The 16916-nt window shown below is 41.9% G+C and overlaps 1 protein-coding gene across 3 annotated transcripts in view; it reads left to right on the top strand.

Moving 5' to 3' along the window:
* Nucleotides 1-16916, top strand: part of TRABD2B (TraB domain containing 2B) — a 278665-nt gene that overhangs the window by 168690 nt on the left and 93059 nt on the right. For all 3 annotated transcript variants that reach the window (XM_027462667.3, XM_038183077.2, XM_027462668.3), the window contains exon 4: nt 232-406. In XM_027462667.3, coding sequence (XP_027318468.3) covers nt 232-406 — 175 coding nt within the window. The remainder of the gene's footprint in view (nt 1-231; nt 407-16916) is intronic.

Below are 16916 nucleotides of genomic sequence, written 5' to 3'. Positions count from 1 at the left end.
TTGGGGTTTTTGTTTGTTTGGTGATTTGTATATTTTTTGTACAATTCCCAGTAAGCTCACATCCTCTGGTGGTTTTTTCAGCAATGTTCAGATGGCTCAAATAAGACTAGATTAAAACCTCCAGTGTTTTCGAGATTACTTAACTGTTGTCAAATGTCCTTTTTGTAAGCCCATTGTCTTTAACGGAGCTTGGTGCCTCCAGCTGAGCCTGTGCCTCTCTCTCCACTGCAGGTCCCTAATTTCATCAACACGACGCTCCCGCCCCACGAGCAGGTGACGGCTCAGGAGATAGACAGCTACTTCAGACAGGAGCTCATCTACAAGAGGAATGAGAGGATGGGGAAGAGAGTGATGGCACTTCTGAGGGAGAACGCAGACAAGAGCTTCTTCTTTGCCTTTGGAGCAGGTACAGCAGTGCTCAGTTTTATTTGGATATCGTGATTAGAAATAAAGTGGTTTGAATGCTTTGGGGTTCTTCCTCTGGTCGTGCAGGAAGCTTTCTCAGGGGATTTGCAGAAAGGCTTTTGTCTGTATAAACCTGGTTCTAAAAAATGAAGCGATTTGCTGCAGGAGGTGGGCCTGGGTCTATCTGAGTTGTGATCAGGCTGTGCTTTCTGTCAGATTGTCTTGGTAGAGCAGTGAAGCTGTTAATACTTCTCACAGCATCGTGTTTGTTCCCTTCCTCACTCAAACCTCTTGGCTTCTTAGGTTGTGTTTGCATCGTGGTTGTGTTGGTGGCAGTGGGTGTGGGGTGCTTGAAGAGCCTTTGAATTTGCAAGGTCAGGTACTGATGGCAGGGAGGCTGGGGGAACACAAACCTTGCTGTGACACCTGTGGCACCAGTGTGTAGCTCTGGGTCCTGGGCTGGCATTTCAAACCTGGTGTTTCTGTTCCATGTGTTTCTTGATGTGACTTAGCTGCTTTGGTGTGTCCCAAAAGATTGGATGCTTCTGAGCCTTGTACATGTCTGTGATTTACATGTATAGCTAAACAGCAGCGTTTTAAGTCTCTAAGTAACAATCCACTGCATCCCTCTGCCTGTTTTAATTTTCTCCATGGAGAGTGCAGAAAGAAAATGTCTCTAGAACTTCTGTACATCTGCAACAGTGCACACAACTGTCCCGTCTCTCTCTTTTTAATTATTTACCCTTTCAAATGGAATTCACGTTTCTGTGTGATAAGAGCATAAATAATAACTGCTCAGGCCCCTGCTCAGCAGAATCCTGAGTGCCGGCTTCAGTGGTTCTTTAAACTGTCCTGACTTCAAGGCAGTTTGAGATTTCCATGCTGAGAACTGATCTGCTCCTCCTGCTCCATCTCGCTAACAATTTCTCATTTTTGACAGAACTTTGCTTCTCGTCCCATGGCTCTCACTGTGAACTCTGGCAACGACTTGCCTCTTGCTACTCACTTTGGTGGGAATTCTGATTAAAGACTGCAGGCTTTCGTACAGATAGATGCATTTTGATGTATTTATTTTTTGAGTGGATCCAGACTGATTTTTCCCAAGCCTATTTAATCTCAAGTTTGCCTGATATTTCTGTATGAGGAGTCTTGCTCATCTGTTTTTACAGTAGGAAAATATGTCATTATGGTTTATAATTGGAAAGGGACTAACTTTGAGAAGAAGGAAAAAAAAAAAAAAAAGCTTGTCTAATCTGTGGAGCTAGGTTTATTGGAGGTTATAGTATGTGATGGGTCTGATGGAGTCTCCAGTTCAGGAAGTCCCTAAGCAGGTAACTCCTGGAGCCAGGAGGACAAACTGGGCACCGCTGTGTGTGGGGTTTGGGCTTTCAACTCCTATCTACATCTGAGAGCAGCTACCCGAAACAGCCAGGCAGCTCTGCTTCCGAAAGCTGCTTGTAAAAAGCAAGTCCCATTCTATCTCTTAGTGTCCTTTTTGGCTATGCTGGAAAAAGCTTTGTCACTGGATTGTTTCATTTTTCCAGCACAGACTGTAACAAGACAGAGCAGATGCATGTGGCAGAATTTATTGGGAGCCAGGGTGGGGGAGAGGCTGAGGAAAGCTTTTTGTTTTGGGTGCTTTGTTCCAGCATCCCTTTGGCCTTTTTCACTAAAGCAGTCCCTCCCTGCAGGCCATCCGTACTTTAAGTACAATTAATTCCTCTTCTCTTCTCCAGAGTTTTTTCTTCATGCCGTAAGTACTGAGAAAATTATTAATTCTTCAATGCCAAAACTTTTATGTGGCCTAAGTGCAAGCAAGTTCATTTTCTATTATGATTCAAAAGCCGTCTTTGTCCTGAAGGTATAATTGTAAGAGTGACATTTAAAAAAAAAAAAAAAAAAAAAAAGGGCATTTTGTATTCTTATATCTACCTCTTGATTTTTAAGGTTTTTGTTTTTTTTTTTATGTGCTTTGGACACAAATTCAAGCTGTTTTCCAGGTCCTTGAGGGTTTGTTTTTGTTTTTTTAATGCACAAAAAATGGTGTTCTTGATGAAAGTTCAGGCTTTCACATATTCCCATGAACTCTTAAGTGCAAAATTTTAGAAATACACCTTTGATTAGGACAGGCATGAGAGAGCCCTGCTGGAATGTGCTTACTCTTGGAATAGTGCAAGAATTTATTTCACTTTGTTTGAAAACTGGTGTATTTAAGGCCGATGGGATAGAAGAACGCTAATTAGGGAAACAATATTCTGGATGAAGTACCCCCAAAAGGTTTTCTTCGTATGTTAAGCATGATCTTTTTATTAAAACATACATTTTGAGGATATTGGAGTTTATATAATTGAATTCTCATTTGTTTCGAGGTATACTGGTTTCCAAATTTCATAATTTCAGTCATGGTTTCTGGGAAGGGAAAAATTGGATAAAACTGTGCTGACGAATAAAATTAGGGAAACAAAATGTTTCCCTAAACATGAAACTTTCTCCTGTTACGTGAAAATAACTCTGGAAAAGCTTCAGCAAATGCAGTGTTGTGGTCTTGGGCTGCTGTAAGGTGACTTGCTTGGCCTTGGTGTCATCCTGTGTACACCTGGGGACAGGGTCCCACTCTGAAAATCACCCTCCAGAGGCAGGGTGCTGCCTGGTTCATCCCATGGTCTCACAAGATGAGTGATTCCTTGTAGAAAGAGTATGCTGGAGCAAGAATGTGGTGTCCCTGTTAAACTCTTGCTGTGTGCCACGCAGAGCTGAGCTGCAGAGACATCAGGGTGCACCGCAGGGGATGTGCTTTAGGGCGTCTGGTTTGTGAGTGAGCACAAGGCCAGGAAACATCGAGCACACAAATACTGGGGATGAAGAAGTTGTAAGGGGAGAGGTAGTTGAATATCCAAACAAGCTGAGATTAATACTGGTTTTAGATCCATGAGATGAAGTCAAACCTTTTTACTCTGCTGAAAGGTTTTTGCTCTATTCAGAAATATTAAAACAACAACAAAAATACTCAATTTTAGCTTGAGCTTTTTCAGTTTTTCTGACTTTATTTTAAATAGAAGGAACACTTTTCAATAGACTCCCGCTTCTACCCTTCCATAGCATTACTCATACTCTAAATAAATTGGAACAGGTCAAACTTTCAATTTATTCCTTTATAAAACACAAGTGAAAATGTCCATTTACTCTTTCCATTTTTTACTTCTTTCTCCTCTCCAAGAAAAATACAGGATTTGGGTAAAATGGGACACAATTCTATACCCAGTTCTGTACACCTCATTCTTCTCCTGCCAGGGTTTACCATGGTCTGGCTTAATGTGAAAATCTCACCATGCCTATATGCACACTAACTGTACTCTAGTAAAGAAATGGCATTTATTGTTTGTGCAGTTAAATGATATTTTTCAGGTAACAGGCATGTTAATTTTTCTCTCTGAATGAATTGAAGTGGTTAAATAGGGTACTTCTAAACAGAAAAAAAAAAATCTTTTGCTTGCTTTTTTGTTTTGACAATCCATCATGGACTGTTAGGAATTATTGATCAGTGAAGCCCCTCAGCCCTGATATATACATGCGATTAATAAAGGTCCATTTACAGTCGAGAAACAGAGACACTGCCAAGAGCACATGGGCTGTTAAAAAGAGTTAATATTTTGGCAACTAAGACTATACACATGAAGTCAATGTTTAAGAAAAAATCACTCTGGTTTATTTCATTTTTATGGGCAAATAATTTTCAAGTAACACTTATGATAACAGATGGATAAATTTATGTCTGCAGTTAATTTGAACGATAATTTCCTTAGGATGTTTTACTTAGTTGCATTTCTCTTTCTTTTATGAGAGCTGTCAGTTTTGTAACTGAGAGCTGGATTTATTGCTTCAGAAATTCGGATGCTGCTCCAGTTCATGATGTTTATTAGCAGCCAAGTCAGTAGGCTTTAAGATGTTTTTTTTTTGGTTGGTTGTTTTGTTTGTTTGTCTGGAAAAAAGCTATTTTTCTGTGCTGAACCGTAAGCACTGTAGTGGCTTCCACTGCAAGAGAGGAATCGAGCTGTCTCCGGGGCTCAGTCCTGTGGCAGAGGACAGTTTTTGTTTTCCCAGTCCGCCAGGTTTGTGCAGCCCCCTCCATCCCTGGTGTGTCGGAAGAGCATGCCTGGGATTTCCACAGCTCCTGGTAAAATCTGTGTACTACCAGAACTCTCCACTTGACAAAACCAGGTCTCTTTCGTTCAGATGTCAACAGAGGTGGCTGAGATTAGGATTAAATTTCTGAGACGTTCTAGAAGAGAAAAGATAGGGGCTCTGCTGATGTCTGCATGCTCCCATAAAAGCAGGGGAATAACTCTTCTGGTGTTCCTACTTCAGTGGTTTTGAATGTTTCTACTCAGGAAAGGTGAATTCCTTCCCCATTCTGCTGAGGTTTTTCTCAGCCAGTGTTAGGCTGGCAGCATCATCAGTAATGAGTCTGTCGTAAACTAGATGGTTAAAAATAATATAATGCATGGTCTCCAAAGCCTTTTGCAAATGCTATCTGGTCAGAATGTTAAATGCTATCTGGGACGCAGAAGTGTGTTGCAAGTCTTGTGGCTGTGTCTTCAGTTGCTGGAGAAAGCAATTGCTGAGCTTCTCTAAAGGATGGAGGTGGTGTGAGAGCACAGGAGGATGCAAAACCTCCTGTTCCTAGTCCTCAGCTCCAGCTTTCTCTCTGCTCTCTGCAGAGGGTTCCCAAGAGGAATTTCATCACACCTCATCATAGGTACAGAAGATACCAAAGGCAGGGACAGATCCACCTCTCACCTTCTAAAGCAGAGTGAGAAGGTGGCTCAGGTCATGCATGGTCTGGATCACTACAGTGATGTGCTTATTTTTCTCCGTAAGCTAAAGAGAACCTGGGGAGACAGCTACAGGTGATGTAGCTGTCCTGAACATTAAAACAAATAAAATAATGATGACCATCACTGAGATGGAAGATGGTGGATGTTAAATTTGTGTGAGAGGAAAGATGGGGAGAGGTGGGAATCTTTGTTATAGGAAACTACAATTCTGTTCAGTAGTTTAGCAAAGGGAATGAAGTGATGGATACTATACACAGCTTAAACACAAAAAATTAAAATCCAGAGGGCCTTTCTGAAAGCTGTTAGCACCTGCCACAAGATCTGGCACTCAGGTTCACATATGTTACTTGAAAGTGATTTTTCAAAGGAGAAATGCCTTGAGGCTGCCGTGCAACTGCACACTGAGGACTGGGGATTTACAGACTTTGAATATGCAAATAGGTGTTTTACACTCTGCACTGATGAAATATTGCATGCAAATTAGACACAAAGCTGCACCCACTTTTGTGCCATTGGGAGCTGACTCGGCCTTACATCAGAGGCCCAGTCCTCCTTTTTCCAGAAATTGTATAGCTCTTTCCATTGCTGTTCTTCGTCTTGGATCCTCTATAGGACGAGGGAGGGAGAAATTTAAAAAAAAAAAAAATAAATAAAAAATAACACCATACACTTGCAGGCTGGAATATAAAGGGACTTTATCCCCAGGGTCAGACATCCTGGTCCAGCACTGATTAGTGGTGCTACTGACATCACTAGTGCAGTTCATCAGCGGGTTGTCTCAGTGGAACAAGAAGTTGGCGACCAGGAGATTGAACTTGGCGAGCCTACAAAAGAGGAAAAAAAGGGTGAATTAACAGTCTGCAGATGCTAGAACTCCCTTTGCTCGTGTTTATTTGGGCATCCAGATGCTTGTAGTGAGGTCGGCCTGTTTTTCTGTATGGACTTTTTAACGTTAATTTTTAAGGTAAAGTATCGCTGCTTTTAAAAATATGCTTTAATGCTAATTTTGACCAAAAACATGTAATTGATTTGTTTAAAAGTCTGTATTAAATAGGCAGGGTCTGATTCCCTTTTCAGACACTGTTGTAAATCAGGAGTTACTCCACTGGGGAACCGCTTGTTCCAAGTGCAAATCCAGCCTGTAGCCTTTTTGAAATAAAAGAAAAAAAACAAAACCACACAACTTCAGCAGAACTTTATGCACATTGATCTGGTATCATATGGAAGTTTGGAAGTCTCTGAATATTTTCTTTTCACCTGAAGCTTAAATTGGCACAGAGAGAGAACCTGAGCTAGGGAAGCCAAAATAAACCTGCCTCCACTACCTTATTGTGAAAAGGGAAGTGCCATTGTGAAGGCTGACGCCTGTAATCCTGATCTGAGGAAAAACTCCTGCTGTACAACAAGATATTAATCATAGAAATGCTATACAGCATACGTGATGTTTAGCTATCTTGAGGCTGCTATCACCTGTACCAACAAAGGAAGGTAGGATACCTAGCAAGTGAAAGAACAGATTTATGTCGCCAGGCATGCACTTTGCTTGGGTGTCACCACCGAAGCTGCTGAGGGAAGCTCGGCCAGCCCTGGACTCCCTCTGGTCTGCTGGAGAATTCCTCGTGCTCAGCAGGGAGCCCTGCCTGGCTGCTTCTCTTCATTGCTCCCAATGAAGTAGATTGCAGCCCAAAATCCAGGCCTTCGTGTTTGCTAGTTGCAGGTATTTAAGTAAATGGTAAATGCAAATAAAATAGGCCTTGAAAAGTGCAGTGTATGCATTTACCATCTCTGGCGTAATTGTTCCCAGGATGAATGGGAAAACTTGCCTGTGCACAGTAGGATTTTGCTTTAAAGAAACGTGTATGTTAATGTCAGGTCCTCTGGGTCCCTGACATTTTCATATCGTATTTATTATTACATCTGTGCCAAGTTCTACTGTATAAGTCTAATTCTGCCTGTCTGTTGTCAAAGAAAAGAAAGCTATATTGGCCCCTTCTGTCCTATAATATAGAGATTTTGGCTATACCCTAGCTGTATTTCTCCTCAAAATTTGAGATGTAAAAATGTAGACATAATTCAGGAAACTCTCTTATTGGAACTGCAAATAATCATGGGAGATTTACACCCAGGCTTAAGTGCTCTGCTGAACAGGAATGGGCTTAAACATGGGATGAAATGTTTTCCCCCCCAACCCTTAGCCATATGCAAGAACTTGCTGTGGATCTATAGGCCACCCTGTAAGCTCTCAGGAGACCAGCAGAGGTCCCATATAATTCTAGATTTCATAGCAGGGGTGTTGAAATCAATATATGGATGCCAGACCGTTCATCACTTTCCATCCCAAAACAGTCTCATCAGAAAGTTCCCAACCAGATCCAACAGCACTGTTAGCGAGATCTGTAAAAGGCAATGTGGAGAACCCCAAGGCTGGCAGTGTTCCTCCTACCACTGAGATTTCTGTGGGATGCTAGTGTGAAAAGGCAAATAGGATACAGATGGCAAAAGATCCAAGGATCTCGCCTCTGCAGTGATTATCCCAGCTGGTAGCACAGATTTAAGATGTTACTGCACCCAAATGCACTTCCAGTCACCCAGCTGTGCAGTGGTGTCCCAGAGCAGAAGGAAATCTGGCGACTCAGCTGCTGAAGTTCAGAACCCTGTATGTTAGCATAAATCCTTCATTAGTGTCTCACATTAACACAGACTGACAGGGTTGATGTGGGTTCATGTTCCCTCCTGCCTGGAGAAGCAGCACTGCCCAAAGGCGACCTAGACCACCATAGTTATGTCCCCTAAAGCTCCTCAGTCAGGAGGAGCTTTGTACTTCTGAATACTTTGTACTTCTGTATTTTGTACTGCTGAGCTTCTACAGCTTCAAGGCATTTCTGATCAGTTTTAGGGGCAAATTGTAGGAGGACCGTGCATGGAGGAAGTACCGGCCACCATCTTGATGGATTGCAAAGACAGGGCACAAATGCTGCTAGAGTTAGTTGTTCTGCAAAAGATACAGAACTGAAAGCCTTAAAAAGCCTGGCTGTAAATTATGTGGATTTTTTTTTGAGAATTTTTACTGGTATGGAAACTGGGACTGGAAATCTCATTAAAGTGGGCGTTCTTGAGAGAGTTCCAGGATTTCTTGGTCATGGTTATGCCAGGAATACCATCAGAGCAAACTTGCTGAGAAAGGATTTATGGATTTGGGATCAGATCCTATTCTTGCTGAATTAATGGGACTTCTGCAGCTGACATCAAGGTGACTGGCATATGCACCTGGATGAGACAACATTTATTTGTCATTCCAGTGCTTTAATCTAGGCTGTTACTTTCACATTACTGGAAGACATCCATACCCTCTCTCTCTTTTTAAGCCTATTAAATTCCTGTTCCATTGTTGTTTTCTCTGGTAGATCACAAGAGACGTGTCAAGCAAAAGAAAACGTGTGTGCAATATACATCTGCCCAAAAAAAATATTTAAATATCAGAAACGTAAAGTGAAGATAGAGTTACTTAGAGAGGCAGAGGGGAAATAATTAGAGCGCCAGCCAGCCAGAAGAGATGTCGTAAACTTCAGTTATTCACCTCTCATAGATGTTGAAAACAAACTCTGCCACTGTTCACCCATTTTATAGTGGTGTGTAGAAAACAGCAGAGATCTGTGGACAAAATTGGTCTAGTGGCAACTACAACTGGGCTCAAGCCCAAGTCCAATAGCTGAGCTGCCATCTAAAACTGGAAGAAGATCGGATTCATTCTTGAATCTGGGATCCCTTCCTGATCTGTGTAATAGACCTAATGAAATGTGAGTCAGGTCTAGACTGGTAGGGAGTGAGAAGCAACTCCAATCCATGGAAAATGTTCATGTTTCAGATTTGTAATTAACCTTTTTAAAAACCAAACTTAAGAATATAAAAGGTCTTAACACGAGTAGAAAATACTGGAGTGAGTGCTGGTTTTGGTAGAAGCTTCAGAGCTGTGGCCACTGCAAGTCTGCAGGTGACTGGCTAGGAGGTAGTGCTGGAGTTCTTGCTGTTGGTAGACTAATTTTTTAGAGCTGTGAACTAACTTTTTTTTAATTAAAAAGATGTCTTCAGAACTACCGGCCTTTACTCCTGTTGACTTCCAGACAGGCAATGAGAAAGGGGAGGCAGGTGAATAAGCAAAACGCCAGATGAATGTGTTCTGTAACTTTTTCTGTCTCTAGAGGTATTCACTGAGACTTGCAGAGTACTTTGATTTTGATAAACTGTTTTTCACCAGCCAGTGACCTTTCTGCCAGAAAACCTCCGAACAGCTTTTTCATCTAAGTACTAACACTTTGTTGGAGTTTAGCTTTGGATCTGTCCCTGGCAGAAATGAAATCTCTGTCACTGTCCAGGAAAAATGTTGCAGGACTGAAACTTAGGTGACTTATATCTAAAATAAATAACATGGGTATTTTTAGTATTTTTCTGTAGTTTGTTATGGGAAATACCTTAAATTCTGAGGTTTGCAGACTTTTTTTAAATTGTATTTATATGCTGAAGGTAATTCGAGAGAAAAATCAAATGCCACCACTGGGTTAACTCGGTATGAAATTCAGCACCAGTTTTCAGTATTTACACAGAATTCATATTCACTTTGCGTTTTTCCTTAAGGTGTTTGAGGTATAGTGAAACTGCTGTGAGGTTCTTATCACTTAGCGATCTGGTCTGGTTCCAGCTGAAAATTTTGCAGTACCTCTCACTGAGAGGATTGGTTTAAAAGTAACAGGAGTCTGCCAAAGAAATAAAGACTTCATTATTGACATCAATGCTATTTTTAATCTGGTTTCCTAAGGAAATGAGGCTTAAGCAATCGTGGTGTTTGTGAGTGTCTGCATATAGGTGTGTGTGAATGTCTTTTCCCCCTTGTAAATTTTTAGTCTGTTGGCTGATTATAACCCAAGTTGACAGATGGCTAGAGACTCCAAGAAAAGTTCTTCCATGCTTCATGAAAATAAGTGATTGGAAGAGAAATTGGTGGTGCTCATCCACTGGAAGAGCACAGCATGAGCTGAACTTTTATTAGATCTCAGAAAATCTCTAAAAATCTCTAAGGGAGGAGGAGGTGAAACGTCTCCATAATCTATAGCACTTTATTGGTTCCTCTGCATGCAGGAGGTTGTGGTATGTAGTACATGTATCAGTCATGGCATGGTATGAACAGAATAATGCTGTTTAGAGTAAATAATTATCTTGAGCATCTCAGGATCTCTGGACTGTGCTCTGAGCAGTTCATTCTCAAGGCCAGAGCAGTATTAGGTAGCAGCTTTGTAAATGTGACCTAGGCATGCCTCCAGGACTCTATAAACCTAATGAGTCATGGGCACTCAAACCATGCAGCCTTGTTACTGCTAATTGGCCAAGTGTGCCATCAACCATGCCTGAAAATGTTCTTAAGTAGCAAAGGGGTGCAAAGAGCATCAGAAACTCTTACCAGCCCAAGAGGCAGCCTGGGGCAACATTCCTGTGTGCAGAGTTCAGGAACACTTGAAGGTTGTTCTCTGGAGACCTGAAAGGGCTTACTGGTAATCAGGAACAAATTCGAGAAACACAGTGAAGAGTAAACCATGAGCTGTGGGGGGAAGCAGCTTTGCAACCTTAGGTAATCAGAACGGGGATAGTTGTTAGCAGTTGGAGAAGATGTGCTGAAACATGGTGATGAGGACAGTGTTTGGAACCTTTCCAGAGCAAAATACAGATGGGACTTGGAGAAGTCAAGCCGGAGTTGGTTCTTAATTATTTTTTTCTTTAGATTTCTGAACATTGTCTGGTATCTTGGTAACAGTGGTAACTGTTAGGGTGGGACGCTCCCTCTTGATCTGTAGGTATCTGAAAGTTCAGCACATCTTCTGTGTAAGATCATCAGGTTCCTTTCACCCGTGAATCCCTGTGGGATAAATCCTCCCACTTAGCTCAGATCCATGTTTTAAGATGGAAGGAATTGCCCTCTGGAGACATCTTTCCACTAGCTACAGAGGAAATGCAGAAAACGGACCTCCAACAAATGCCTGCCTTTCTGGTGGGAGGGATTAACTGAACCCTGAGAGCAGGAGTCAAGAATTCAGGGCTCTGTCCTTACCTCTACCTGACCTTGAGCATGCTGCTCAGCAAATTAAGACCTCCCTGAGCAACGTTTTGTGTTGCTGCCCATGGAAGAGCCATGTTATTCCTGAGGAGAGTCAGCAAGCTGCTGGCTGGCCCAGGAGTGCTGTCTGTCACTTCTTGGAGAGTGCCTTTGTGTGTGCTGTAGGGATGAAGGAAATCCTCTGCCAGTAGCTCTGGAAAACTCACACAGGGCTGGATTTCCTCCCCATGGGAGAGGGAGAGCTGTAATCCCCCACAGCACCTAGCAGAACAAAGCTTCCAAGTCTCACCATGTGATACAGTTGAAGCCCAATATTGGCCAACCCTTTCGCTCACTGTTCATATCCTTTGCTAGCCCTAGCACTCAGCAAACTTTCCATGTTTGAGTGCACAGAAAAGAGATTCAGACATGCAGAGGGGTGGACCCTTTCCTTCTTGTTCAACTGTCCTATCTAGGGAGGGAAAGACACTTCTAGTAGAAGTGCAATCATTCATAAGCTTGGTATCTGCCTGAAACTGGGGAAAAAAGGAAACAGAACCACTTTCTATTCATCAAGGGTGGTTATCCTTGTGAGGGACAAAGCCAGCAGCCAAAACCAATTAATGTTTTGACATACCATGTGTTTGTTAGATCTTTGCTGTTTGCTTAAAGCAGCAACCAGGCCAAATAAGCAAGCGCTGTCAATGAGAAGCGATTCAGACCTTGAGACCCTCTGCAGCCTTCTGATGTGACTTGTCTTATTGCATGCAAGGCTCAGGAGGGGTGGAAATTGGAGGGTGTGTGGGAGGGTTGTTTTTGTTTTTTCTAGTATTATGAAGAGACGTACCAGACAGTGTCCCCTGTGGAGCCTCTCACCAAGTCTGTAGCATTTATCCAGCATCTCCTTGAAACACAAAAAGCTCAAAAGTTGTCTGTCTGAATTTACGCTCACAGTTCAATCATCTCCCACACAATAAAAGCTCCAGTGTTGGCCTGCCTGTAACTCTTGTGCTGTGTGGTGCTCCTGTCAGAAGGGAGCCCTTCCTTCTAGCATTTTTGTTTTTCTTAATAGCTGCCAATCACACGGCTTGCCTTTGCCTAAAGTTTGTTGTCTTTGCAGTTGGTCACAGCATGAGCTACCAAAAACCTTGCTGAGCTTGACGGGGTATTCTGTTAGCCTAACCCTAACACATGATCTTGCACCTCCCCGGCACACAAAGGGCCTTTTCACTGGCCTACCACAGCTCGAAGATTTCATTTCATGTGTTACAATTAATCTGTATTTATTGCCACTTATCTTAAATGGCCAACAATATCAAGAGTTTAAAAAGTGCTTTTAATGTCAAACTGGGTCAATTAAAACTGTACTTAAAATATTTGCAAAACTTCTACCCTGAAAATTGCCCCCTCGATCTGCTGTTAAGCAAAATGTTTTAAACAAATATACGCAGTTTGAGGAGACTGACATTTGGTAAAATTCCCCTTGATATTTTAGCAGAATCAAAGATCAATTTCCTTCTGTGCTCTTGCTTTTTGGAGTAACAAGGGAAAAATGAATACTATTTCAGATAGTTATAAATATTTGGAAGACTTTAAAGCCCTGCTTTTGAGTAAAAACCCATCAAAGATTGTTGTTTAAACTGCTTTAGTATTGTGTTCAGGCACAGGACTGGAAGTAGTAAATAACAAGAAGGAATTAAGGTGTTACAGAGCTTTTTTTTTTTTTTTTTTTTTTTTTTTACTAGTCTACATTGAGGTTTGTTGCAAGCTGATGATGCCTAGAAGTTACTTTTTTTCCCATCCCAGAAAAGCTCCTAGTTTTGCCTTGTGCTTTTAAAAAGCTCAGTTTGCAGGATGTCCTCTTTAAATCCTGTGAAGTAAGTGCTGGTATGGTGCCCATGAGAATTCTGGCCTCGGGTAGTGCGGCCAAGGTTGTGCCATGTTAGGAGGCTGACATCTGTCACATGGAGAAGTCCTAGGAGGGCCCCCTGGTTAGAGTTGGGTTCTGCTGGACGCAGTAGATGCACAGATTAAGTGAGATCCCAGGCCAGGGGAGTGAAATACCGAAGCTGAAGGTCTGTCCACGTGGAGCCATTTGGATGTTAAGCTCTGATCCTCAAACACTTACGCTTTTCCATGAGCAGTGACATTAATGAAGCCTGGTTTCCTATGGTTTTAGGTCATTTGCTTGGATTCCCAGTGGTCTAATATGGTTTGAACTGTAACTGAGGCGTTTCTGTTAATTAGGGCATTCGTATTATCTTTATGGGTCTCTGATGTCTCTAATAAGGCTCACCCTGCAACTTTTTCTTCCGCAGGAGAGTTCAGCGAGTCTCTGTCCAGTCATCTATTTTCATAAAACATGTAGGAAAGGACTGTCTTGGAGACAGCTTCTCCTCTGTCTAATAGATTTGAAACTTGCCTGTGGGTTCAGAAATATTTCAGGGGAGATCATAAAGACAAAAGCATCTACACAGAGGGACAGCAGGATCCCATAAGCCCCATGTTTTTTTGGAAACAAGGTTAAAATGAAATTGCCATATTTATCTAGTGTAAATATTGCACAACTTGAAGACACCAAATGTTTTTGATAATTTCCTTAGTCATTTTTTCTTGTAGAATATATAATTAAACAAATCTGTCTTTCCCAAGTGATCTAAGTCCATTTTTAAAGGTTTAGGGATGGAAACACATCTTGAATTCCTCTTGTGTAAGACATAACATGAGAAAATATTTTTTGCTGCTTGCCACCCATAACGAGGGCATCATTATGTTAGTTTGGAGGAAAGCATTGTTTTCTGGAATCTGTGTTCTAATGAATGCAAAGATACTGGCTTGAAGACATGCTTTCATTGCTCATTAGTTGTTGCTTTTGTTATTTGTTTGTTTTGATTTTAATCTATTAACTGTATCAAGAAGCCAGATGACACTGATGACTAATTGTATCCCAAGAAAGACAAATAGCACAAAGTTAACAGCTTGCAAACAAATCATAGACTGAAATCTGTTCACATAAACTATTTGTTTTCTTAAATGCTTGCATGCAGGAATAGCACAAGTTTCCCACTATTGCTGTCATCCTCAGATCACTGAGCTCTGTCAGCCTGGTTTCAGATGTGTGGCACAGGGCTTTACATGGACCTGACTCATTTATATTCTCCTCTTGGATCTGACAATAACGCCTGTCTCTGGAAAGGATCGGGTTTGAGATCTTTCTGAAGACCGTTGCCTTCAGCAGTGTGGAGTAGGATCCTTACAGACCCTTATCCTGGACAAGGAATAATGCTTCAGATTGATGTTATTCACATCTTTCAATTACTTAAGGAGCCATTTGGAGACCGTATGTTAAAATTCAGAGCTTTTTTCTTCGGGGGTACCAAAGTGCTGTGGCTGGCTTCACAGGAGGCTGGTGATGACAAGCTGAGAAGTGTAACAACAGTGAGGTGAAAACTCTAATTTGGTGTCGCTGTGGAGTGAAGGAGGAAACTAGATGCAGTTTCTCGTGAGATGGACTGGCCTAGTTCTGCACATCTGTTAAGAACATTTGAACCCATAGGGTAATTTCCCTTGAATTTGATGGAAGGTGGAAGTTTCATAGGGTTATGTTCCTATTTGGAAAGAGGTGGCTTTGGCAAGAGGAAGAGGTTTGTTAATGTTCCCAGTCAGGAAAAGGCTGTGATGTAAACTCTAACTCACTCCTTGCTAGGGATTGGAAAAGGAGCTCATTCTCCAAACAGATCCATAGCAAAACACCTTTCTGATGGTTTCAGTGCTCAGGAAAGAGCTTGTATTTTAATGGCATTTTTTACTGAACTACTGAATCCTTGTTTGGGATTCTGCAGACTTGTCAGATCTTCATCTGTTTCCATTAGATCCAGAGAATGGAATAAGGAGACTTTACAGCCAAATTTTGGCTGTAAAAAGGGAAATATTTGATTGAGTCTCACCAAGGGGTCAGTAGCAGAGAGACTGGGTGGAAGCATTCTCTGGGCATGGGCACTAGTCTGAAACCAACAAAATACAAACCCAGTTGTGTTGAAAATCTCTTCCTGCTGGGTGAGAAAGGGAAATAAATACAGAAAAATAAAACTTATGCCTTGCAAGCAAAGGGGCTATGTTAAGTGCAGTCTAGTTACAATGCTGGATCCCTGTAACTGTGGGAAAATGCAATGAGACAGTGTACCCAAGCACATTTGTTGTTTCTTGTTAATTCTGCACTGTTGTGCATAAACAGGCAATGATGGATTGTCCTGGAGCTCTATGCATAGTATCGAAGAGAGCTGGATTTAATTGTCCTGCGTTTATTGTACAAAAGGAATGAATTATGAGCCACTTTACAGCATCTCCAGTGAAAGTGATTATCAGCGCTGTTCCTCGCCAGAGATATAACTCTGTCAAGTAGACTCCCTTCTCTCGTAGGTTCTTTGGAAAAAGCTCGTGAATCTGCTGTCTCCTGCCAGTTAAAGCTCAGGGTGAAACACAAAACCAAAAGCTTCCAATAACTACATATTCAGTTCAGATGTTGTAGGAATTTCTTACTTTTTTTTTTCATTTATCCCTGTATGGAAGATCAGTCAGGATTTTTGGAGCAAGAAGCTGAAAAAGTGCAGCAAAATGTTTTCCTAGTTGATTGCTCTTTTTGATTCTGTAGGTGAGTGGTGTGGCTGAAAACACTTGTCTGTTGGCTTTAATTAGCTTTGACCTGCACTCATGCACGCAAATAATACAATTGGTCATCATGCCATGGAAAGGCAAGCTTCATCCCCAGGCACCCGGCCATATCTCATAGCTGTTTCCACGCTGCTCCTCCCTGCAACACTCAGATAACCCCAGAAATAGGTTTAAGCCGAGGCGGATGTATAAAAGGAATGTTATGAGCTCTGCCTCCGAGACTGGACAATAACTCATCTGCAGAAGAGCTGGGAGTTTTAATCTCTACGTTTTCTGTTGACTACAGTGGCATAGTAAAGGACAGTGGAATGAATTGTAGGTACCATAACCTCCCTTGCCTCCTAGAAAGGTTGGGGGGAGTACTACTGACCCCAGTTTTGCAGAACAGCAGCTGCAAGGGGCTGTTTGGTCTTGGTGTTTAAGATCTGCAGGAGGTTTTTCACTACACAATGTGAGCCAGCTCTCTTCAAGGTATTCGCATGCTTTAGGAAGGTACGGGTCCTGTCCCCTCTGCTGGGAGGCTTCTTGGGGCTGCAGGCTTCCAACTTGCAAACAAACATGAGATTCCTGTGTGCTCAGAGATTTTTGTGCCTGGGGGTAGCCCAGATAAACAAGTCAAACACACAAATAGAGAACAATTGTATGCAATCGTGCTAATTCTTATAAACGGGTGTTTTTCTGTACTACCTCCATCTGAACAGATTTCACATGAATTTTTGGACAGGTCTGCAGTTGCCAGAAAGTCTGTTCTTGAAAAATAAATAATTTAAAAATAAAAATGAAAATGTAAAAGGCTGTCGATTCTAATGGCACTACCAGGTAGCATGTGCAATTTATTTAACTGCGATTCTACAAATGTGTTAGCTCATAGCTGTGGTAACACTCATGGCAGCTGTCCCTGGGCTGAGAACTGTCCCGCTAAT

Source organism: Anas platyrhynchos, chromosome 8, assembly GCF_047663525.1.
Source record: "Anas platyrhynchos isolate ZD024472 breed Pekin duck chromosome 8, IASCAAS_PekinDuck_T2T, whole genome shotgun sequence".
Lineage (NCBI taxonomy): Eukaryota > Metazoa > Chordata > Aves > Anseriformes > Anatidae > Anas > Anas platyrhynchos.
The sequence above is the reverse complement of the archived record's forward strand: the minus strand, read 5'-3'. Positions and strand labels throughout refer to the sequence as shown.